This window comes from Miniopterus schreibersii (assembly GCF_964146895.1).
Source record: "Miniopterus schreibersii genome assembly, chromosome: 7".
NCBI lineage: Eukaryota > Metazoa > Chordata > Mammalia > Chiroptera > Miniopteridae > Miniopterus > Miniopterus schreibersii.
Genome location: NC_138108.1, coordinates 43,235,023 through 43,258,796, shown reverse-complemented (window position 1 = coordinate 43,258,796; position 23,774 = coordinate 43,235,023). Strand labels below are relative to the sequence as shown.

The following is a 23,774-nucleotide window of genomic DNA, read 5'->3' as shown; positions in this document are numbered from 1 at the left end:
AATAGATGTTTGGTTTCTGTCCAGAGGGTGGCAGAATTTCTCTTAAAAATTTTTTAAAATGCAAATAAAGCTGCTTCCCCAGCTCAGCAATTATTTGGTTTTATAAAACTGGCCAGAGTGCAGATAAGCTCTAATCCATTATTCCAATTCAAAAAATTGGAATAGGGGAAAATAAAATATCACAAGTCACAAGTGCTAGAAATATTCATGTGTTCTGCAGAAAGTTGTTTACAAATCAAAAAGCATCAGAACCCTTGGAGCTGGAGGCAAAGTTTCAAGGTGACTGTGTCTTGCTGCTCCCCACCTCCTCAACCAGGCTCTTCGGGATAGCGCAGAACAAATTCTTTCCCACTCTTTCCCCCTTTCCACTGCCATTTCTGTTTCTGTGGCTTGCTTAGGGGTAGAGAAACACTCAGAAATTCTTGTGACTTGTTCCTTTATGAAGCAGTCGAATTTGTAATTAAGCCCAGGGTAACTGAAATCCCTTTCCTCCCCCTGCTTTTGTCCCTGTACACCAGCCACAGCCCCTCAACCACCCACCTATAGACACACACACACAGCAGGACTACCCAAAATTAAGATGAGATAAAATAAAATATAAACCAAGCAAAAAAAGCAAACTCAGCATTTCAATGCTCTAAGTCAAATCAGGTGTCTCCTCTTCCTTCGTCTCTCTGTTTGGAAATTTGCTGCAGAGCAGTTTCTGAGACTTAGTTTGCAAAGTTATCCTGCTTTCACTTTTGCCTTACTTTGCCCGTCCAGATGCATGTTCTCTCTTTAAAGAGTTTTCTCCTTCTACCATAGAAAATCTTGTCTCCAGGCTTCCCCCCCCCCTTCTCTAATTTCTCTTTATCTTTGTTAGCTCCTTTGATGCTGTCAAAAGCCTCATGTGGTGGCAGAGGTTTCTTACTGGGTCTCTGTAATCTTCCGTTTCACTCAGAAGTTTGTGTTTCTTTGAAAGTCACTTTTTCAAAAATGTAACCTCACAAATAGGTAGTGAAATTTTCAACAGCCACTTCCTTAGGAGGTAGGAAAATTAATTCTAAAGGAAACACAATTCATGTATTTGACACAACTTGCCACCCATCCTGCTCTATTACTTCCTTTAGCAACTGGCAAGGAGGTGGCTACATATGTGTTTTTTAAGCCCACCCAGAGAAATTCTCAAATATCATTTGATGCTGGTAATTCAATATATTTAAAGTTGTGAGTTTCTAAGTTGAGGTGGAAAAAAACCCTGAAAAATTAAGGTGAGTGAGGCAAATACACAACTTACCATTTTTCTGTGCAAATGGTCACATGGCAGGCAGTACAGTGTGGTCATTAAAACCACTGGCTCTGCCAGGTTTCAATTCCAGCTCAGCCACTTACAGACAAGTTAGTAAAATTTTTCTGTTTTGATATTTCTTCATCTATAAAATGGGGGTGATTTTGAGGGTCCAGTCAAAACGTAAAAAATACATTAGCATAGGGTTGATCACAGAGTTAGCCCTGAATCAGAGTTAGCAGCAGTAGTAGAAGTAGTATACATGGCTTATTTAATTCTAAGTCTTCCGTTTCTTTTGGCCTTAATCTGTGCAAATTTATCTGTATTTGCTTACCAAACAACATCATGAAAATAAACAGTACCAAGGTACTAAATGTTAAAAATATCAATTTCTATCTCTTATTTAAAGTCTAATTTATTCATTTATTCATTCAAGAGATATTTATTTGTGTATGTGTCAGGCCCTCTGCTGACCAGAGGAACTACAAAGGCAAGTCAGATACAGTTCCTGATAAAGAGCTAATAGTCCTGTGTGCGAAACAGATAAGAATCAGATGAGAACAGCTCAGCATGAAAAGTGCCTGGATAGAGGGATGCCTGGGGTCCCTCCCAGAGCACCTGGGAAGGGAAGACCCTTGGAACTGGTGGGAAAGTGATCCTTGAAATGTCCTGAAGAAAGTTGGGGGAAGTGGGTTATTCCTGGTAGAGGGGGAGAGTGAGCCAAGGGCAAAGGCACAGAGGCTGGAGAGAGCATAGGGGATTTGGTGAAAAATTAGTTGGCATTGCTGGAACTTGGCATGGGATCGGGCAGGGGTGGGGAAGGTAAGGCAGGCAGGGGCCAAGTCATGACGCAATAATGAGCTTGGACTTGTTCCTTAGGCACTTGGGAGCCACTGAAGGGTTTCAAGCAAGGATGTGCTCCAGGAAGGTTGTTCCAATTGCAGCGTGGGGAGTGGAATGGAGCTGGCATAGCTGGAGCCAAGGAGATGCGTGGGAGCAGACCATGGCCGTTGCAAATAACAAGATATTATGATAATGGCAGTGTCAGGACTTACTGGTGGATTGAACGAGAGAGATTAGGGAAACAGAGAAGTGTCACAGGGTCTACCCAGGTTGGGCGGCCTCCCTGCCCCGGCTCAGACCACAATTAAACAGAAATTGCAAGACACTAAGAGACCGAGACCAGGAAAGAAATTTGCTTCCTCATTGTATCCCATCAAATGCAATGCCACGTACGGCCAGATGATACATAGACCTTCCAGCTTTCTCCCCAAAGTCGGGTTCTTCAGTGGTCCCAACAGTCCTAGGCCTCCTAGCTGGAGACAGTTGTTTAGTTTTGAGAGCAAATGCAGAGAAATGAGACCTGCAGGTTACAGGGAAAACTGTCTTACTCTTCCTGCAAAGGTAGAAAATGTCCTGCTCACGTCAGTACTTTCCCCGGAGGAGAGAGAAGTTGGTAGTTTGAGGAAGCTATAGGGAAGGGGGAATTTATAATTGTGCCATAACATATGTTTGATTCAGGTACAAAAGAGAGGTTATATATCCAAGACTTGCTCTCTCAAAGGAGGTTAAACAGCCCTAAAATTCTGTGACCAATAGTTTGGGGCTTCATTTTTACTTAACCTGTCAGAGGTGCTTTTAAGCAATTTGGCCATTTCCTTTACAGCAGCTTCCATTTCCTTGACCTTGAAAAATAACTTTATCCCCAAACCAGTTTTGCAAATTCCTGAATTCATTGGTATCAGAGAAGTAGATGTGAAAACATGCTTTTTAAAAAAATCACTTCACAGGAGTTAGTGGGAGAAGTGGCAAACCACTCCCTGGAATGAGAATGGAGGTAGGGAAGGTGCTGGGTTGGCTGTACTGGGACCCCTCCTGCCTTCCAACCTCTCATCATGTACTCAACTGCAAGCCTCCGTAAAATTACAAGATGCTGCTTGTCATTCCCCTGCAGGTGGCCTGGGACTAGCTGAAACCACAAATATTAAATTCGTAAATGCCAAGGGTCTACTCTATTACTTGGTAGAAGAAGTAAGTTGCTGATTGTTTTCTGCTCTGTTGAATGGATTTTGATTCTACCCTTGCAATTTGCCTGAGGCTGATTAAAACAATGACCTCAGCTTTGCTGATTTCTTTTCAACCTACAGCAGTGACCTTTAAAAACAGATTTCTCACCATGGAGCTGCTGAGCTTTTCCCAGTAAGCCTTGCTCACTCACTTCTTTCACCGGCAAACGTGAGCAGGAGTGCGTGCACACACCCACTCCGTATTACCCACACTGGTGGGTGCCTGAGATCCCGTGTAAATGAATGACTTCTTAATGACTACTTCATCAAGTGCTGAAGATGCTTGACACATGCTTGACATAGGAGGTTAAAGATCCTCCTGTCCTAACAGACAAGAAATAAATCCACAGGCTGTTATAATTAGTATCTGCATCTTTATCTGTCTCTATAACTGAGTGAACAAATTCATATATAATTTTCTGCTAGTGTCATTTTTTCTTGCTGCTAGAGATGGTGGGTATACAAATACTGTCTAAAAGAATTGATGATAGGATGCTGATTTATTGGTATTCTGGCCAAAACCATGCTTAGATGAAAACACAGGGAGATACTATAGTGATTTCCACCCAAATAATTTTTCTACTTTTATTCTATGTATCGTGATGTTTGTTTGATGGAAGCTTATGTTCCAGGTCAAGATAGAGCTTATGTAGTTAGAGTTATGTAGGTGGTATCTCCATCCATGTTGAACTTTCAGTAGAACAGTGTCACACCTCCATAGTTTGCCATTGTTTTCATACTCTAGGTCCATGATTACATAGTTATAGTCAAATAAAAGTTTCTCTTTCGTCAACTCTGTTATCAAAGGGTATACTGAAATGGGAATAAGGATTTGAAAGAAATATGCAACATCACTGACTGTTCTATCAGTAGTACTCTATCCTCAATTTTGAGTAACATTTTTGTATGGAATCCATTGAATGTGGTGCTGAGGGAGTGGTTCCTCTGATCTACCCAATGTGTCAGCTGGCCCCTGGGCTCTGCCCATGGCCCAGAAGCCTTTGTCTTAGAGTCGTGAGGACTACCACCTGGACCTTTCCCTTACTGCTTCCCTACCCTTGTTTTATCAATCCCCAACAGACTCTGTGTCTGGAAACTCTGTTGGTCATTCTTCATTTATTCCAGTGCCACTCTTGGATGGAGAGGAGGGCTCTGATCCTGAGTAGGAGGAATGGAGGCAGCGGTGGACTCTAGAGTGGTCCTCTCACAGTGTGACTGTCTAAAAGACCATCAGACATTTCTTAGTGCAAAATTTAATCTCTTACTAGCACATCCCCTGTAATTATTAGGCTAAAGGATTTTGGTTCCTTCCTATCCTTGAGTTATGATTTGGAGGCCTCTAAATTGTTTTGTTGGTTACCATAGTTGGTAGTAAAGGGAAGACTGTAAACTGCCACACCTGCGTGAAGCTCCTACGGCCCTGTTTTGATCTTCCTATATGGAAGTCACTGCTTCCACAGGCATAGTCAGCAGACAGGTAGAGGCTAAGGGATTAAGGAGTTACTTTTGGACAAAATATAGGTAAAACAAAAACTTTTATGGCATAAGCTTTTCTAAAAGAAAGGAATTTATTGAGTGATATGATAGCGAGAAAAAGGACAGTTCCTAGGGCATGCAGTGTTGAGCCACCAGCAGCAGGGCTAGATGAAGTGGACAATGGAGTTGGCAGGCTCTTTCATACATGAGTTTGGAGAAGATGTATGTTGTTTTGAAAGAATTTACATTGGCTGTAGATAAAGGGGCTAGTTCTGAGTGGGTGCATAGTCCATAGGAAGAAGTGTTTGCTCTTTAGTATCAGTTGTGGGCAATCATGCAAGATAAACAAGGTGCAGTGGCCCTGGTGGTCAGTTGGTCAGCTATTCTCTTTAGACAGAGGGTTAATTCAAAGTTTTAACATACATTCAGGAATGTTATCAGTTTTTGTTGGTTTCAGCCTGCAGTTGTTAACTGATTAACATCTCTCATCTCTTCCTTCTACCCCTCCAGTCTGCTGTAATTTAACTTAGGACACCTCAGAATTTTCTCCTTGTCATATATAATATTTGTGACCAACAGCTCAAACAAAGAAGTCTGCAGGCACAGTGATGTGATATTAAAGAGTGCTCACAGAGAAATGGTTTAATTCATAATGCAACCTGGGTATGTGCCCTAACTGGGAATAGAGCCTGCTAGGTTTTTGTGTACTGGATGACTCTCCAGCCAACTGAGCCACACTGGCCAGGGTAATACTCTTGTTTTAATAGAATGCCTTTTGCTATTTATCTATTTTTTTTATATATTTCTCCATTCCTCTAAGCTTTCCAATACTCAATCAAGTACCTTTTAGTTGGAAATCTGTAATTTTCACATTAAACAAGGAATTCTTCAGCCAAGATTGATAATAGATGCTATTCTCAAGTAAGGCACTAGGTGGAGTATGTGAATTAAACGAAATTTAAATTGGTTGTTGCTAGTGATGACAAATCATTTAACTCAAGAACACTAAACAATTTAAACCAAACTTATTTTGATTCATTTAAACAAAAACTAGGCAAATTCAAAACAATATAACACCTTTATAAGTACATGTATTCTAAAATAATGTAAATAAAGACATGAAAATTGTAATAAATAATTTTTTTCTCTTCAATAGACCCTCCAAATCTCAGAGCCAGGGCAGGAAAATGAAGCAGGGAGCAGTTTCAAAAGAACACTAGCTGGGGAAGGTAGAGCAAGGGCTAGCAGGTCATTTCTGTCACTGGTCTTTTTCAGAATGGAAAGACCTGGCATCTCATCAGCCTTTAAATTGCCAGCTTCAATTTTAGGAGCAAATAATTTTAAGGGATTTGATTGCCTGTACATGTGGGAAGAGGTCATACATTGCTAATAACAGCAGGTGAAACCTTTAAAAAGTTGTTTGTTGTTTATAAAATATTATTGGAGAAGATTTTTATGAGAATCCAGCTCAGATCTGCAGACAGAATCTGCATGATTCCTGGAGGTTAAACCTGTGAGAAGGACAGATTAGCATACAGATAGTCTGCAGCAGGGTCAGAAGATGACTACTTCAGTCCTGGCAGCATTGCTTCATACATGTTCACATTGACAGTCACAACTTTGTGCTAGAGTTTATTCATTTGTGATACTGAAGTGGAGCTTTGGTCAGTGCTTCCATTTTTACAGTTGACTGTAAAAATGTCACTCAGCACAAAGCTTCACATCCTTGTAATGCAGTTCAGGCTGCCTTTAAGTCCGAGTCAGGAGTTACTGGAGTAAAAAAAAAATCCCTGGGAAACTTGCCATTGATTCAGTGGTATCTTGAATTCTAATTGTGAATTCTGATTTCCCACTCTACCTGTTGCCATTTGCTTCTCAGAGTCCCATGCAATCTGTCCAGGATATTTATTGTGTTTGGTGGAGAGACAGAGAGGAGAGTGATTGCTCCATCTTGACTGGAACCAGATCTGTGGATGACTTTTTCTTAACTCCTGATTTTCTTTGTCAAAGGATTTGTAAAATACTCTAACATAAGCCTATATCTTATAATTCCAAGATAAATATATAGGAAAGAGATAAACTGGCTAAGTTTAATATGATGAGAATTTAATAATTTATAACAAGTGCATTGCGATATTTTATTTTTTGATGAACTTCAAGAGAAAAATGCTTAGGTTTTATGTGCAGAGGATTTGGCCAGAAATAGGTACCCTCCTGCTGTGTTGTTTAGCAAAGTGGTTAGGTAGAAGCAGGTAGCAGCTCTAAGTTTTATAAAAATCTGTGTTTTAAACCAATCTGGTTTCTCTTTGACATCACTAATATGTTAGAACACAGATAAATAAACCATTCTGCTTAATAAAAAATGCTTAGGCTATAAATTTGATTTTATAAAGTATAATTAAGCTTCACCTACTTTGGACCTTTATGTGAATTAGCAGCAGCCTGGTTCTAGCATGGAGATGACTAACACCATGCTTTAAATGCCCTTTCTTCAAATCTATCAGTAATGAGGGCTGGGAAGCCACAGTTAATGTAATGGGCAGGAAGAGAAAAAAAGCCAGTGTTTCCTGAAAAAAAGTCATTTCCACTGTGTTATAAACTCAAGACTCAGTATGCAGAGCTGTTGTGTTTGATTCCTCCTTTTTACCTGCTTTTGTGAAATGTGTATAGCAAGGGATGGCGTGTGTATCAGGATGCCGTGATGCCTACATGACACTGAGAGCAAAGCGTTCAGTACAGCCGGCCTCTGGGACCTGGTGAGAGAGAACTGTGCCCGTCAAAGCTGTGACTGCGGTGGGCTAGCGGGCTAGGGAGGAACCTGGCAGCGGTGCTTCTCTGCGGCTGGACTGTAGAACCTGGCAGGACATTTCCCATGTGACTTTGTTCAGTCTGTGGCATTCTGACTGATGTGTGAAGTTGTACAAATTGTTGATTCCTAATATTGACAAGAATGTAAGAATAGCACTTGGTACATTTTTTCAACCCTTTGCATTTTTAAATCTATGACTGTATTTGCTTTCACAGCCACCTGTGAGATAGACGGGCCAGTCACGATTGATTCTATTTATAGATGAAGGAAATTGGCATGCTGAGTGAGGGATTTGCTGAGTGGCCCACACCACATTACTCACAACCCCGAGACTAGGACCCAGAGCTCGTAACTGCTAGGCCAGTGCTTTCCCTATGCCACGTGGAATAGTGATAAGTTTATGAAGGGAAATGTGGGAAGGCCTACTTTGACCTTGCATTAATTTTATACCTTAAAGAACTATATTTCAGAATGCCAAAGGGAGCTGGTGTTGATTGTCAACCAAGTTAAATGCCAGTGAGCAACAATTGTGCGCCCCCCCCCCAGAAAATCATATATATGCACAAGGGGATGAACATAAAGATATTGAATGCTGTTTTGTTTCTAATAGCAAAAAATTAGAATCAGCCTAATGTTGATCAATATTTTAACATATATATATATATGAGGGAGAAATCATAATGTTGAATGGGGGGGAAAAGCCAGTTTGCAGAATGAAATCTACAGTGTGATATTTTTATAATTAAACATACAGAATCTATATATTGTTCATGGGTACATATATGTGTATGATGACTATTTAAATATAGACTGAAGGATGCTCACCAAATAATGGTTACTCAGGAAAGGGGAATAGTATGAACATGGGTCACAAAGGGATTTTAAATAAACAAATAACATAAAATGTAAGCATTGATTTATTTATTAGTATTTGCTATATTATTCTATGAAGTTTTCTATAGTTTCAAACTTCCTCAAAAAGTTGGGGGTGGTACTGATGGATAGCATGATGGGACCTCAAGGGAAGTACCCCAGTGAAAACTATATACCTAACAGTGAACAGAAAAAAATGTGAGGAAGTGCTAGGATTGGCATTTAAGAAGAGCAGATGTAAGTATTCGATGTACCCATTTGCTAGTATTTCCTACTGTGGTAGAAGAAAGGCTCGAGCTCTGGAGCTCACTAAGCTCTGGGAGCCCTGCAGAGACAGGGAGAGAGCTTGGGGGTTTGGACGGGGCTTGCTCTTCTTGCCCCTTTTTCTGAAGCCTCTGGGATAAAGCTTCCTGGGATAAGACTGAAAGAGACATTGTCATTGCCTTCTTTTGCTGTATTATTTACTGCCTCAGTGCTAATATTCTTTGGATGAACTTCTAGGTGTGAAAGGATGCATACTAGAAGACCCTATCGTGTGCAAGATGCTGAAAAATACTGCCTTGAGGATGACTTGGTCAATCTAGAGGTTCTGGATGAGGTAGATACTGAATATTTAGTAGATAATTCTCACTGATGACATTTGTTTCATGTGGATAGTCTGACCTTTCTGTTGTAGACCATAGTCTCCTAAAGTCACTTGAAAATTTAATTGTTTGCATAGCCTCAGTGAAGCTCAGAGAGCATTTGGTTGCTGGGACATCTTGTGTTGTGTTCTTTCATAGTCCCCTAAACATCCCAAATGATGAGAAAAGAATGTAGATTTTTTTCCCCAGTGAAGTCCTTTGTATCATAGACGTGAATGTATTATATGAGCTGAAAATTCTTCTCTGTTTAAAGAAAAGTGCAGTTTAACCCTTAGGTTAAGATGTTTGGTTAGTCTTCATAAAGAGGAGCTTCACTTAGGGAAATGGTGAAGTTAATATAGCTTGAATTCTAAACTTGAAAATTGTGATAATCCTCATTTAAAATATGCATGTTTAATAGAGCTGTTAATTGCACTGGACCTGCTTCTCCTGATTCTATCTCTGGGGACCTTTAACTGCAATGCGTGAAGCACTAAGGTATAATATAAAAGTGTTCAATTCTATAGTCCCACCACATAAATTTTAAGTGCAGTGCTTTGAGAAATAAAGTTACTATTTTGTCTATACTTTATCGCTAGGAGTGACCTATTAAATCAAATTCTAAATAGAACATTTTGATTGGGTGAAATACATTTTCATAATAAGAAACAAAACTTTTGCTGGATATTCCATGTCTTTTAGCAAGTCCCAGGTGGACCAATTCCTTCAGATATTTCTATTTTTGTCTTATTTCAAGGCAGATTTCTGCTGTTAGGATCATTAGAGTCACTGTGTGATTTAAATGGACTACTTTCATCTTCTAGAGGAAAATATTCTTGTGAGAATGTTTGCTTTTATTTTTAGAGTCTCTCCCTTGATTGGGAATAATGTTTACTCTCAATGCCATTTGTCCTCTTCTTAGGGTACAATTATTCGCCAGTTGCAGGAGCGTTATGTGGACTTGCTGATTTACACATATGTGGGAGACATCCTAATCGCCTTAAACCCCTTCCAGAATCTAAGCATCTACTCTCCGCAGGTAAGCGGCGCTTTAAGAGCATGTTGCTTCTTAGTAGGAAATTAAAAATCACAAGGAAACATGCAAAGAAGGAAAAAGTGAGAATAAAACTATGCCACCAAGGGGTATATACCCCAAATTGCAGATAATAATGCAACACAGATGGAATTCTTACATTTGGGGGCAAGGAATTTTTGCTTTTAAAAGCAAGATGTAACAATGATAGCTAACATTCATTTAGTGCTTACTGTAGGCTCTGGGTTACTTCTCACAATCCTGGGAGACAGGTACTATTATTAACCCAATTTTCTACTTGAGGAGACTTAACATAGTAAAGTTCACTCCCTTGCATGAGCTCATGAAGCCAGCAAGTGAAAAACTGGGATTTGAACTCGGGCCTGTTGATCTCAGAGCCTGTGCTCCACAGCCTTTCTGATGCTACAGTTTCCCTAATAAATGACAAAGCCTTGGTTTCATGAGCAACAGGTACTGGAGCATTAGAAGATCCAGTGGTGCAGTAGAAGGGCCTTTTAAATTATTATTTTTTCTTCAGTTTTCCAGACTTTATCATGGGGTGAAACGTGCCTCAAATCCCCCGCACATCTTTGCCTCAGCAGATGCTGCTTACCAATGCATGGTTACTTTCAACAAAGACCAGGTAAGGACTCACGTTCCTTTTCTACCAAGTCACACAGTAGGATGTGTTCTCTCTTCCTCGGCAGCTATTAAGTCTTCCAGAAAACTTTCCATTCTGGTTGCTTGTATTGGTTCAAGGAAATAGGAAATTAATTAGTAGCTTGGTGAAACAGGAACAGTGGTAAAGCCAGAGTAGCGGGAGAACATGAAAACCCTTCTCAGAAGCATGAAACTTTCATGTCAAGAGCACTCATTTTCCCTGATACAGTGTAAAAAGGATAGTTCTAATGTGAATGTGAGACGTAGAGCTAACACAAACCTGATTATATAACACAAATGCAATGATTGTAAAAAAAAAACAAAACAGGATGTAGAATGACCAATGGAATTCATCCTATTTAGGTCTCAGAATTTTCATGGTCTAGTCCTTTTTGTATGAAATACTGCTCATAGGTTGACAGTGGTCATGCACCACACTGTTTAGCTGCTGAGAAATTGTGATGGATTTGGTAAAGACTGAACAAACCTTATACTCAGCGCCGGTTAAACACAAAACTAATCCATATGTTTGAACTTTCTGGACCTCCAGTTCGGAGTGGTGGCATATCCAACCTTTGACCCTTCCTTTACCTTCAATATATATGTTTTCCTTTGTGTCTTTATTCAGTTTAAAATGGAAATAATCTAATTTGGTGAGGAAATTTTACAAGACAGTTATTATGTGTATATTTCCTGAGCCCTGTGAAGTCCTTGCTTTGGATTTGTTTAGGAATAGATGACAATGTGAATTATAAAATGGAGTTCACATATTCACCATAGGTTAGAAACTTGGCTTCTCCAAATTCTTAACTTTCCCAGAGACTTGTGGAGTATCCATAGATTTCACAGAGAAGAAGTAAATGGAGAGAGAGATATGTGTTTTTCAAGTTAAGAAATTGTCCTACATCATGTCTTTTTTCTGACACTACTTCTGACACCAAATGCTGTGTCTTTTCTAACACCAACCAGTTCTCCAGTTCTCTGACACCAATTGGATGTCCAACAGTTCAATCCATTTAATTCTCACACTATATCCAGTGTTAACACAGACCTCACAGGTTCAGGGCTTAGTCCCACAAGACTGCCCCCACTTCAGATAATAGCTACAAATGGGGTGCCCAGGCTACCCACACTTCTGTCTGGCTGACTACAAATTCAGGGATTCTCATGATCCCGTCAGAATGACTCACAGGACTCAGGCAAACACTACTTACGTTTACTAGTTTATTATAAAGGATACAACTCAAGAACAACCAAATGGAAGAGATGCAGAAGGCAAGATATAGGGAGGAGGGATGTTGCAAAACTTCCATGCCTTCTCTGGGCACAGCCCCCTCCCAGTACCTCAGCATGTTCACATCATAATGAGGCTCTCTGAATCTTGTTGATCAAGAGTTTCTATGACTCAGTCAATCTCTAGCCCCTCTCTCCTTCGCAGAAGTTGGGATGGAGGAGCTGAAAGTTCCCACTCTCTTGTTGTGTGTTTGTTCTTTCTGGTGGCTAGCCTCCATCCTGAAGCCCTACCTTAAACCACTTGGTTAGCGGTTGGGTTTGATTGAAAGGTACTTGATTGTGAATAACAAAAGATGTTCCTGTCACTCCTATCATTCAGGAATTCTGAGGGTTTGGGGAGCTCTGCACCAGGAACCAGAGACAAAGACTAAATGTATGGCTTTTTATTATACTGAAGCCACTATTCTCTTTTATAAGTAAAGAGCTCCTAGAAATGAATAATAAAAAGACCAATAATAATACAAAAACACAGCAAAGTATATGAACTGGTCACAAAAAGAAAATATGAATAACCTTAACCATATGGAACCTTGATCATACTAAAAGAAATACAAATTAAAACTACACTGAGATACCATTTTTTTGCCTATCAAATTGGCAAAAATCCAACATACTCTGTTTGGTGAGGCTGTAGGAGAACAGGCACTTTCATATATTGGTTCAACCTTAGGAAAGCCATTTGGTTCTATCCATCAAACATACAGGTGTATTTACCTTTTGATGCAACTACCCCATTTCTAGGAATTTATTCTATAGACAAACCTGCATATAAATATAATGACCTATGTGTAGAGTTATTCATTACAATATTGTTTGTAATAACTAAAGGAAAAAAACTCAAGTATCTATCCATATGGGACTGGTTAAATAGACTATGGTATATCTATACAATGAACAATAGGCAGCTATGAAAAGGTTGAAGAAGCTTCCACTGTACTGAAAAGGAAAGACATATTGCTGAGTAAAAAATGAAGGTGTACAGTAGTGGGTGTTATATGAAAATCGTAGGTGAACACACAGGGTGTTTCCTCACCAACACTCCATTTTCTGTGTCAGTGCATTGTCATCAGCGGAGAAAGTGGCTCTGGGAAGACAGAAAGTGCCCACCTGATTGTTCAGCATTTGACTTTCTTGGGAAAGGTACTGACTACCTGCTTTATGTATTGTGTCTAGAAGTTTCTGCAGAGAACCTTCATATTTTACAAATAATGTAAACATTGTGTTGTTGTTTTTTAAGGGTTTGCATAAAAACATTCCATCTTTATTATGTTTGCCTCCTGATAGCTAGGGCTCTTAAGATGTCAGCATGCCATCTTTCTTTCCTGTAGTGAGAAAAATAATGCCAGCACAAATTTACTAGATTATTGGCAATTAATTTTTTATGTTTTTAATGCAATAGAAACATTGAGCCATTAAGTAGTAAAAGTGGGTAAACATTAGGAACAGGATTAGAGAGAGTCATTGAGGTGATTAAAGGATTGGAAAGTAGAAATCTTTGAGCAAAAGTTGAGGAAAATGAAATTTTTCAGCTTGATGAAATGGACATTGAAGGACTGACTTAGAAATGGTCCACCAGTTACTTATGCTCAGAATTAGTTTAATATGAGGCTAAGAAAGAATTTAAGGAACATTTGTTACAGATGAGGTTTATGAATATTATAATGGATGATTGAGAAAAGGTATGAATCTTTCTACTTAAAATTGTTTCTAAATGGTTTAGACATTTTGTCTGTCAAAGATTTTAAGTGAAGTGTAGCTGGATGTAAAAACTGATGACCTAATCTAGTGTCACCTGATGCGTATGTACTGTCAAGTTGCTCATCTGAGAAAACAATGCTGGAGGCTGATGCTAATTTCCCCAAATGGAGTTCTTCCCCTAAGTATTCATAATGTGAATTCTGTGGCCAGGGAAGGGTGCCTGGTAAATTGCTGGATTAGTGTTTCTGGAGGCTTCTTGTAACTGCTCTCTGTTTGACACAGGCCAATAATCAGACCTTGAAAGAGAAAATTCTGCAAGTCAACTCCCTGGTGGAAGCCTTTGGAAATGCATGCACAGCCATCAATGACAATTCCAGCCGTTTTGGAAAATATCTGGAAATGATGTTTACACCAACTGGAGCTGTGATGGGGGCAAGAATCTCTGAGTATCTCCTTGAAAAGTCCAGAGTTGTAAAACAGGCAGTGTAGGTGCACTATTTTATCACTGATCTTGCTCTGCAATATAGACTAGGAGGTTTTGGGAATTTTAATTGCTGCATTTTTACTCTTGTTCTTAGCATCCTGATAGCTAGGATGCCCCTCCGAATCCCCCTCCTTCTCCCCCTCCCCCCATAGCCTCCCCAGGAGCACAGAATTATTTAAGCAAAGGATAAGTTGTGGTTTCTAACTGAAAAGATGTTTACAAGCAGAGTACAAAAGGCTGGGGTGGGAATACTTTGGGATAGATATGCCAGTTTCTCCTGAGTGTGTTATACCAGGTAGAATTTAACAACATTGCACATACTTTAAAAATAATTAGGTTTCTTAAAATTGAACTTGTCTATTAAAAAAGTACTGAGAATATTTTGCATTTAATTTTTCCCCTCTACATTGAGAGAGAATATGATTTCTTTTAAGAAGAGCAGTATAGCAATAGTGATCAACAGCATGGACTGCTCTGGGTTTAGGTACTGGCCCTGATGGTTATTGGGTGACCTTGGGTATGTCACTTAATCTCTCTGTGCCTCATCTGTGAAATGGAGATGGTACTAGAGCCTACCTCATGGGTTTGCTGTAAATATTGATGAGTTTGTTTATATGAAATTCCTTTAAAAAGTCCCCGGTCTGGTACATGTTATCAGAGTTAGCCACAATTCCTATTATTATTACTATTGGAGGACACCAGACTTCCTCAGGAACAGGGCCCCATTCATGCATTATTCAATAATTATCTATTGAATTCTTGCTGTGTGCCAGTGCTGTGCTTCCTTCTAGGATTGCAAGAGTAAACAAAATAGACAAGGTCCCAGTATTCATGGAGCTTGGAGGGGATGGGGGATGGGGAATGAGGAGGGGGGCCAAGGAGGTTCTTAAATGTAGAACACCTTAGTTGGTCCGAAGGTTGTGGGTTATTGTTAAGCTAATTAAATGCAGAACACCTTAAACGCGAAACAATTGTGATAAGTAAGGTGCTGTGAAGGTAAAACAGGTGAAGGAAGGGCGTATAACCTAGTCCAGGAAGGAAGAAGCTCCCTGTGTATGAGACACTATATCTGAGATCTGAGGTTCACTAGGAGTTACCAATGAGGTGGGGAAGGAGTGCAGAGGCAGAGAAGGGCAAAGATGGCACTGAAACCAGATCATGCAGGACTTTGGAACCAGGCTGGGGAACCTTATTCTAAAGGCAATAGGAAGCCATTTATTGTTTTCCAGAAGGGGAGTCACAAAACCCAACTTGCATTTAGAAATGACTGTCTGGCTTTAGTAGGATGAATGGATTACAGAAGTGTTGTGTTGAGGCTGTTAGGATACTTTTACCAAATCCATGTGAGAGATATGTTGGACAGGACTAAGATGGTAGCAGTAGAGATGGAGATGGAGAGGAGTTGACGAATCTGAGAGATATTGTGCAAGTAGAATCCACAGAACTTGTTCTAGGTTAAGAATCCAAGCATCTTCTTCTACCATACACTTGTAGTTTTCTCACAAAATAGGGACTGACAGGAAGAAATTAAACAAATGAACAAAAGGATAGAGTTAGAGTAATTTTAGCTTCCCTGTGGCTTCTTGATTAATTTTATGAGGTCCCTCATTTCTTTTTCCCAAAAATTAAGGTGATTTTAAAGTTTAGAGAGCTACCTCTGACAGAGTAGAAACTACAGTTTTCTGTGTTCAGATATAAAGTGGTCTTTTACAAAGATAATGTGAGGAGAGTTCCAATCACAGGTATGTCACTTACTGTGTATATTGTTTATTAATATAAATATTCTCATACCTTACTTTCCTCACATGCAAAAAGAACATACTAAAGCTGACCTCACAGGGCTGTTATGAGAATTAAATGAAAAGATATGTGATATACCAAATATAAATCTGAAACATAATAGGTACCTAATAAATCATAACTTAGTATTATTATTAAATTTAGTCAATATGATAGCACTGATAGAGTAAAACAGACTGAAGACATTGAATGAGTAGAAGATGGGACCTTTGCTGACCTTTCTGGTTCTGTCGTCTTCTGGGCACATAGTAGGATTCCCCTTCTTGGTACCCTGTGGCTGGATGTGGTCATATGACCAATTCTGGCAAATGAGTATCTAATGGAAAGACCCTCCAGAGCTCTGGCAAAGTGCAAGATGGTGGCTACTCTATCAGCCTGGGCCCATGTGTGACTATGATGAACACAGTCCCTCCCCCTCCCTGCTGGCTTTCAATGGATGTACTCTGAGCAAAAAGTAAGTCTTTGTTAAATTAAGCCACTCAGATCTTGGGATGTTTGTTACTGCAGCAGAACCAAGCCAATCCTGATAGATACAGGGATGAAAATCAAGTTGGAATTATGCTCGGAGTGGATGTTGGTAGGCAGACTTTGAAAGAATTGAGAACCAGACGCATCTGCAAAAAGCCTACAAACAAAAACTGTAGGAAGATAAGACTAAGAGCCAAAACCAGCACATTTACCAGAGGTTAAAGAACAAGTGTCATTCATACTAGGCATGCCGGTTCATAAAGCCCTATGAGGGCTTTCCTGTCTCAGTGAATGGTGTCACATTCACCACATGCTCAAGTTAGAAACCTGGGAGGTAGACTCTGGTCCCTTTTCCTCACTGCTCTCATTCATTCTATCAGGATGTTCTTTTAGTTGTTCTTCCAAAATATATCATTAGGCTCACTCCTCTCCTTCATCATCACAGCCCTTACCTGGTCCAAGCCTCTCACTGTCTCACCTAGACCTCCTGATTAGTCTTCCTGCATCCGTCTCGGCTTCTTACAATTCAGACATGCAACCCAGTGCAGCTGGAGTGTACTTTTCTCAACACAAATGTACTCATATCACACATTTACAGTGCACCCTGGCTCCAGTTTAAAACACTTCAAACATTCTAATTAATTAATCAACAAAATCCCCATTATGGCCTAATATGTCCTTGTGTGGGCTGGCCCCACCTACCTACCCACCCCTTCTCACTAGCATTTTTTTGGTTCTACGTGGGTGTCACACGCCAAGCCTTTGTGTATATGTTGCTCCCTCTCTTTGGAAGGCTTTCCCCCTTCTCTCTGCAGCTCCTTCCAGCCCCTTCTCATGCTTCAGATTTTGACTTAGGTGTTATTTCCTGAGAGAGTCGTTCCCCTAACTTCACACAAGTAGCCCTATCCCCCGATGTTATTCTTCATCTCAGCCCCTTGTTTGTCTCTTTCAAAGTCCTCATCACAAGTTTCCTTGTTGAGTCATCTCACTCCATCACTAGAAGGGAAGTTCTGGAGGGCCTATATCCCTTGCATTTGGTGCAGTGCCCGCTATTATTGGCACTCAATACATTTATAAGTTGAGTGAACAAATGAGGGAGAAATGGCAAGTAGAGGCATTTAGAATACAGGGCAGAAATAAGAATCATCAGAAGAGCTTTGACAGGATAAGCAACCAGGGGAAGACTAGGATATCCAAGAGAAGCTGGAGAAAAGAGTGGGGCCCATGTCACAAATAGAAACAAGGAGTAGGAGGAAGACAAGATTCCTCTCCACAGAGCTAAGTTGGCCAAGGTGAGGATTTGCCAGAATTCTGGGGATTGAACAGAAGAGACTGTCTTCCTCTAGAGTCTAGAGGAAAGAAAGGGATCTAGTGCTGGGCTTTTTAGACTATCTTTGCTGACAGACTAATTTTTTAAACGTTAGTTCACAATTTATTGTGAACTAATATCTTCGTAAAATAAAATTGAAATGAATTATCAGAGAAATTATCATACTCTTAGATGTAATGGCAATGTCACTTGCTATAAAATGTCTAGACATGTACTTTCCAGTCCCTTATCTCGTCATAAGCTGACAGCAGTCCTTAGACCACACTTAGAGCAGCATCTACCTGAAAGGGCCCTGGCCATGGTGGCCTAAGAGATGGTGGACAGCAGGAGACCAAGGGGACTGATGATGTCATTGTGAATTGTATTTGAAAGAGTGAAGACCTCAGTTTGGGACCAATTCCACTCCCTAATTTGCTGTACGAACTGGTGAGCCACTTGCTGTCTGAGGCTCCAGTAATGTAGGGAGTTTGGCCGAGCTCTCTAAGCTGTATATCATTGTTTCTGAAGCAACATGGGCCGCAAACAGAAGGCATGGGCACAGACGCATAGTCATTTGGGCTGGAATAGAAAGATCTCTAAACACCTGTAATCTGAGCTGTTATCTGTAAATGTTCTATTCTCTCAAACCTCCTTCTGTGTACAGTAAGCATGTGTTTAATAATGTGACATTGTTCCAATTACTATATTAATCCTATCACTATTACTATTCTGTAATTGGGATGTAGCATATTTAATTGCCTGAAAATTAAAAATTGCTACAGAATAATATATTGCACAGAAAGGAAATGGTGTAAATTAGTTGGGGTGTGGAAGCCCAAAATATGTTATTAATAATGTCCCCTCTTCCTCTTTTTAAGGGGAGAGAAAAATTTTCATATCTTTTACTATATTTATGCTGGTCTTTATCACCAAAAGAAACTTTCTGAGTTCAGACTTCCTGAGGAAAAGCCTCCTAGGTAAGTGTTGGGGGTTTTGATTGTTACCTTTTAATGGATATATAAATAGCAGTTGACAAAATTTGGGAATAAATGGGGCTGTTTTCCTAACTGGGCATTCATAGTCTCCAGCTGAAATACTCAGGATGAGATGGCAGGGACTACCTCTCACCATTTGCATTTTCTAGAATGTTCAAAACTCAACTGCAGGCATTTTACTCAGCCTTGTACACCATTAATCCACCGAGTACGAGGGATGCCCCTGCAAAGGACCCTGATGATGCCCTGGCGTTTGGGGTGCCATTTACCAAGTCAGTGATTGCTCTGTTTGGTCACACTCCATTCAGGTACATAGCTGATGAGACTGGAAGGGTGATGCATGACATAACTTCCAAGGAGTCTTACAGAAGACAATTCGAAGCCATTCAGCATTGTTTCAGGATTATAGGCTTCACGGACAAGGTAAGCGATTGTCAGGAGAGAAGGAAACTCAAGCGTTAATATTCTTGGATCAATGTGATTAACAACTTGAATGTTCCAACTTGGGGCAGGTTACTTGCTTTTCAGATACCACATTGGTCATGTTATAAGGTGTCGCTACTCAGAGTGACCCAAGGACCAGAAACATTGTCGTCACCTGAGAGCTTGTTAGAAATGCAGACTCTCAGGTCCACCCTGAGTCAGAACGACTGAATCAGAATCTGCATTTTAACAAGCTGCACAGGGGAACATAAAAGTGGAAGTGCTGTTGTAAGTGCCACTTGCCTATGAATTGTTGTCACTGTCATTCATTCACTACAGCTGGGATAACAAAATAATACAGTGGTCCCTCGGTTTTCGAATGTAATCCGTTCTGGAAGACCCTTCGAGGTCTGAAACACTTGAAAACCAAGGGATCCATAGCCGACAGCTGGGCCTCAGGGTCCTGCCCTCAGCGGGAGCCACGTGGTGTGTTCAACTTCCGAGGCGTGTTCGGAAACCGAAGCGTTTGCGTCCAGGTTTACAGTGCTCAGAAACAGAAATGTTCGTCAAAGGTGCCACTGTACTGCCCTTTTCTGAGCTGGGGTTGTTCTAGCCATTACAGTGGACTGTGTAACAGGAGTACAGGAAATGCAGGTTACACCCAAGCCACAGAAATATATTTATGCAAGTAGTTCCTTGAGCACCTAACAAGTTCATTTAAACCTTTCAACTTGCAGTCACTTCCTTCTCCATGGTACAGAGCTGCACATTATTAACTGTAGCTCAAAGTCCTGTACCCCCCTTATCGTACTAGATACAGGCTATCTCTATTAAATATATGCTAGAGGTGACAGAAAGTATTTATAACCCTAGGCTCTCAAATATTATTCTGTGATACATTTATGCCATAGTTTCTGGGCTTCATGCCATCAATTTTGCAAAATATCCAGATTCTTTTGCTCTTCCAACAAAGGAGGTGAATGATTAGGAGGTAGGTGAGAGTGTTAAATCTTAAGGGATTAGATTACAAGACACTTGAGTTACCCTGGGACAGCCATTCTGGATAAAGGATTGCTTCTGTAATCCAATGAGTTTGGTCAGCCCTTCCCTCCCCAGCACTGTTGATTTTAGTCGTAATAATACCTTTCTTCTTTCTAGCCAGCCTTAATTTTCTCTGTCAGCCTCCCACGGACTTTAAACTGTCAGACAGTGGAAAATCCCAAAGGTCAGATAAAAATAGAAATCTATTTCCCTTGGCTCCTTAGAGGAGAGCAATTAAACACGTTCCAGCATTGTTAAAGGACCTTTATGGTTATTAATTTATAGAGCTGTTGTTATCAAAGATGCATGGTAGAGATGGCAGTCAAGCCATTTAAAGTCCTAGGCCATGCCAAAGTGGTTAGGGGCATACTTCCTGAAGAGTACAGGAGCAATAGAGAAGTCAGTCACAGGGTTAATACTATTTTGCTTTCAATGAGGACAGTGATAGTTATAGAATACTATGAAGAGATTGGTCCTAACTCTAAATGAAAGTATATAGTGGTGCTGTTCTAATAATACAATTGTACTGCAAATAATAATAAAACACATGCTGTTTTAAGATAAAGTTAAAAACAAAAGAAATTAAATATGCTATGTCTTCTTAAATTAAGCCATCCTAACTCCTGTGCAAAAAAAAAAAAAGTATAGAAATTCCTCGCTAGTTGTGACCTGTAAGCCTCACACTGTATTGATGGAGGTAATGAGATGCTATCATGTTAAATCCAGGCCAGTCTCAGAAAACTCATTTGGTAGATGTTCCCTTTAGTCACTTGTAAGTTGTGTGATTAAAACAATGCTTCTTGACATCAGAAACATGACATCTAGCATTTGATTTAGAAGTTTAACCAACAATATTTATCTACAGTAGAGCCTGGTTTAAAATCCTCATTTGTCTTGGTAGTATTATCAGGTATCCAGCAGATGTCACTAGTACAGTCTGTGTTCACGTTTTCAGCTTTACTGAGTAATGTTTACAGGAAGGCTCAACTGGGGACAATGCTTTATCAGTGGTCTAATGACAGTTTCTATTAGTTTGCTGCTATGTGCGGTACTAAATCAAGTCCCCCAGCAGAGTATTTTTGGTGGAAGTACTTTTCTCTATCTATAAGCATAAGATGTGGAAATTTCCTGGCTGTACATGTCATTGTCTCACCTATAGGAATGCAAATGTTTAAATTAAAAAAACGTTATGTTTCACCATTAATGCTACTTATGTATTCAATTTCAATATAAAAATAGGACTGAAGATCATCTGAACTGTTTTTACAACATTTGTGACACCAAATATGTGCAGTTTTCCCCCGAGACCAACCAATTCCCCTACAATTGAACTCTGACACTGTCTCCCTGGAGTTAGCATCAGATCCCACAAGTTAGGGGCTCATTCCCACAACACTGCCCCTACTTCGAACACCAGTCGCAAGTCCCAGGGTTTTTCTACTTCTGCCTGACTGGCTATAAATTGGGTTCCCAAGAACCCCTCCTCAGGTTCAGTAATTTGCTAGAAGGACTCCCAGAACTCAGGAAACAGTTTACTTACTGTTACCATTTACTTATCATAAAGGGTGCAACTCAGGAACAGCTAAGTGGAAGAGATGCACAGAGCAGGGTATTGGGAGAGGGGGCACCACTTCCTCTCACCAATTTCCTGTGTTCACCAACCGGGAGTGCTCTGAACCTTATCAATGAGGGGTTTTAATGGAGGCTCTATTACATAGGCACAGCTGATTAAATCATTGCTGTTGGTGATTAACTCAGTCTCCAGCCCTTCTCCCTTCCCTGAAGGTCCAGGGTTTGGCTAAAAGTTCTAACCCTTTAATCACAGGGCCAGTTTCTCTGAAAACAAGCTGCCATCCTCCAAGAGTCACCACATTAGGACACACTCAAGTGTGGTTGAAAGGGGCTTATTATGAATAACAAAGGACATGCCTCTCACCTGTATCACTCAGAAAATTTCCAAGGATTTTGTGCCAGAAATCCCTATGAAGACCAAATACTATATACTTGTTATATCACATTATCACAGATAATTTCTATTGTGCCTTTCAAAATATTTCCTCACCTCATTCATAACTATATACTCCATCATTTAACTTCAAAATGTTCTAGTGAGCCATTAACGAATGCCCTGCCAACTGTTTCATAAGAGCTATATTCAAAAGAGGTTAAGGAAGCATCTCCTTTCTTATTTTGAAGAAAAAACTGTACCTGAACTTGGAAGCTGGTATTAGTTAGAGTAAATGGATAAAAGTAGCTTAAAGAACAAAGAAGATCAGTTCTCTCTTACAGCATTCCAAGGTAAGAGGTTCAAGTTACAGAACAACTCCATTTCATGCAGTCATTGGTCTTGGGCATCCTAATTCATGGCTTGGTTGAGTCTGGGTGGCTGGGAGTTCCTGCCAGCAATACGAAGAAAGCAAGCAAGAGGCATGCTGGCTTCCATAAGGCCAGGCCCAGAAATGGCCCACATCAGCCCACTTGCTCCTTTGTTAAGAATTTAATTACATGGCCACACCTAACTACAAAGGAGGTTAAGGAATTTGCTTGTGTACCAGGAAAAGGGGAAGGGTGGACTTTGGTGACAATGAGCAGTTTCCACCGCAGTGCTAGTGCTTCATTGGTTTTGTTAGTAATCACCTTCAAACATGGTTCCCGATGTCTTTTTCAGGAGGTGCACTCAGTGTATAGGATTTTGGCTGGGATTTTGAATATTGGAAACATTGAGTTTGCAGCTATTTCTTCTCAACATCAAACCGATAAAAGTGAAGTGCCCAATGCTGAAGCTTTAAAAAATGGTAATTATTTGGTGCCTGTACACTGTGTTGCCAAAGTACATCTTTCACTTAGGTTTTTAAGACTCTATAAAAGATGGAGCAGCTGCTGTTGGTTCTTCTGCTGGCTCTGAGTGTTCTCACTACCCAGTATTTCCCTAACAATGTCTTATAGAACATCAGTGTTCTTTCCATGAGCTGAAAATAGGTGTCCTGCAGAGAAGAATCCCATGGCAGGTAACTTTGGGCCATGTTTCTCAACACTGGCAGCTTTTGAAAATCATCTACAAGTTTTTGAAAATAATACAGAGGTTGGACCCCACCCTGAATCCACTGAATCAACAACTGCAAGGGAGAAAGCAGGCACTTAATTACTTTTAGTGTTACAAGTAATAACGGTGGCAACAAGGAATGAGAATCCTGAGTTTAAAAAAAAACTTGTTTAAATCAAATTAATACCTTTGGTGTTAAAGTATAGCACTTTTTATGGCCTTTAATATACTAATGTGTGTTGTGACTCTCTAAGAGGAGACTATAGTCACCAGAAATTGCTCTAACTTACCTGACCAATGCTACCTCCTCCCACTTTTTAAAATCTAACACCTGGGCAGAGCTTTTGGAACAGTTTGGGAGATACTGCGTCAGTCTGGATGCTTCTCGGGTTAGGAACCTGGCTTGTTTATCT

The 23,774-nt window shown here is 40.2% G+C and overlaps 1 protein-coding gene across 1 annotated transcript in view; it reads left to right on the top strand.

The window, feature by feature from the left end:
* The window catches only part of MYO3B (myosin IIIB), a gene marked incomplete at its 5' end in the record, with an annotated part of 324,483 nt that overhangs the window by 119,904 nt on the left and 180,805 nt on the right, over positions 1–23,774 (top strand). Inside the window, 8 exons of the mRNA XM_081142170.1 lie at positions 8,993–9,089; positions 10,037–10,153; positions 10,686–10,790; positions 13,157–13,240; positions 14,081–14,283; positions 18,738–18,836; positions 19,163–19,277; positions 22,987–23,113. Of these exons, the coding sequence (XP_080998296.1) occupies positions 8,993–9,089; positions 10,037–10,153; positions 10,686–10,790; positions 13,157–13,240; positions 14,081–14,283; positions 18,738–18,836; positions 19,163–19,277; positions 22,987–23,113 (947 nt within the window). The remainder of the gene's footprint in view (positions 1–8,992; positions 9,090–10,036; positions 10,154–10,685; positions 10,791–13,156; positions 13,241–14,080; positions 14,284–18,737; positions 18,837–19,162; positions 19,278–22,986; positions 23,114–23,774) is intronic.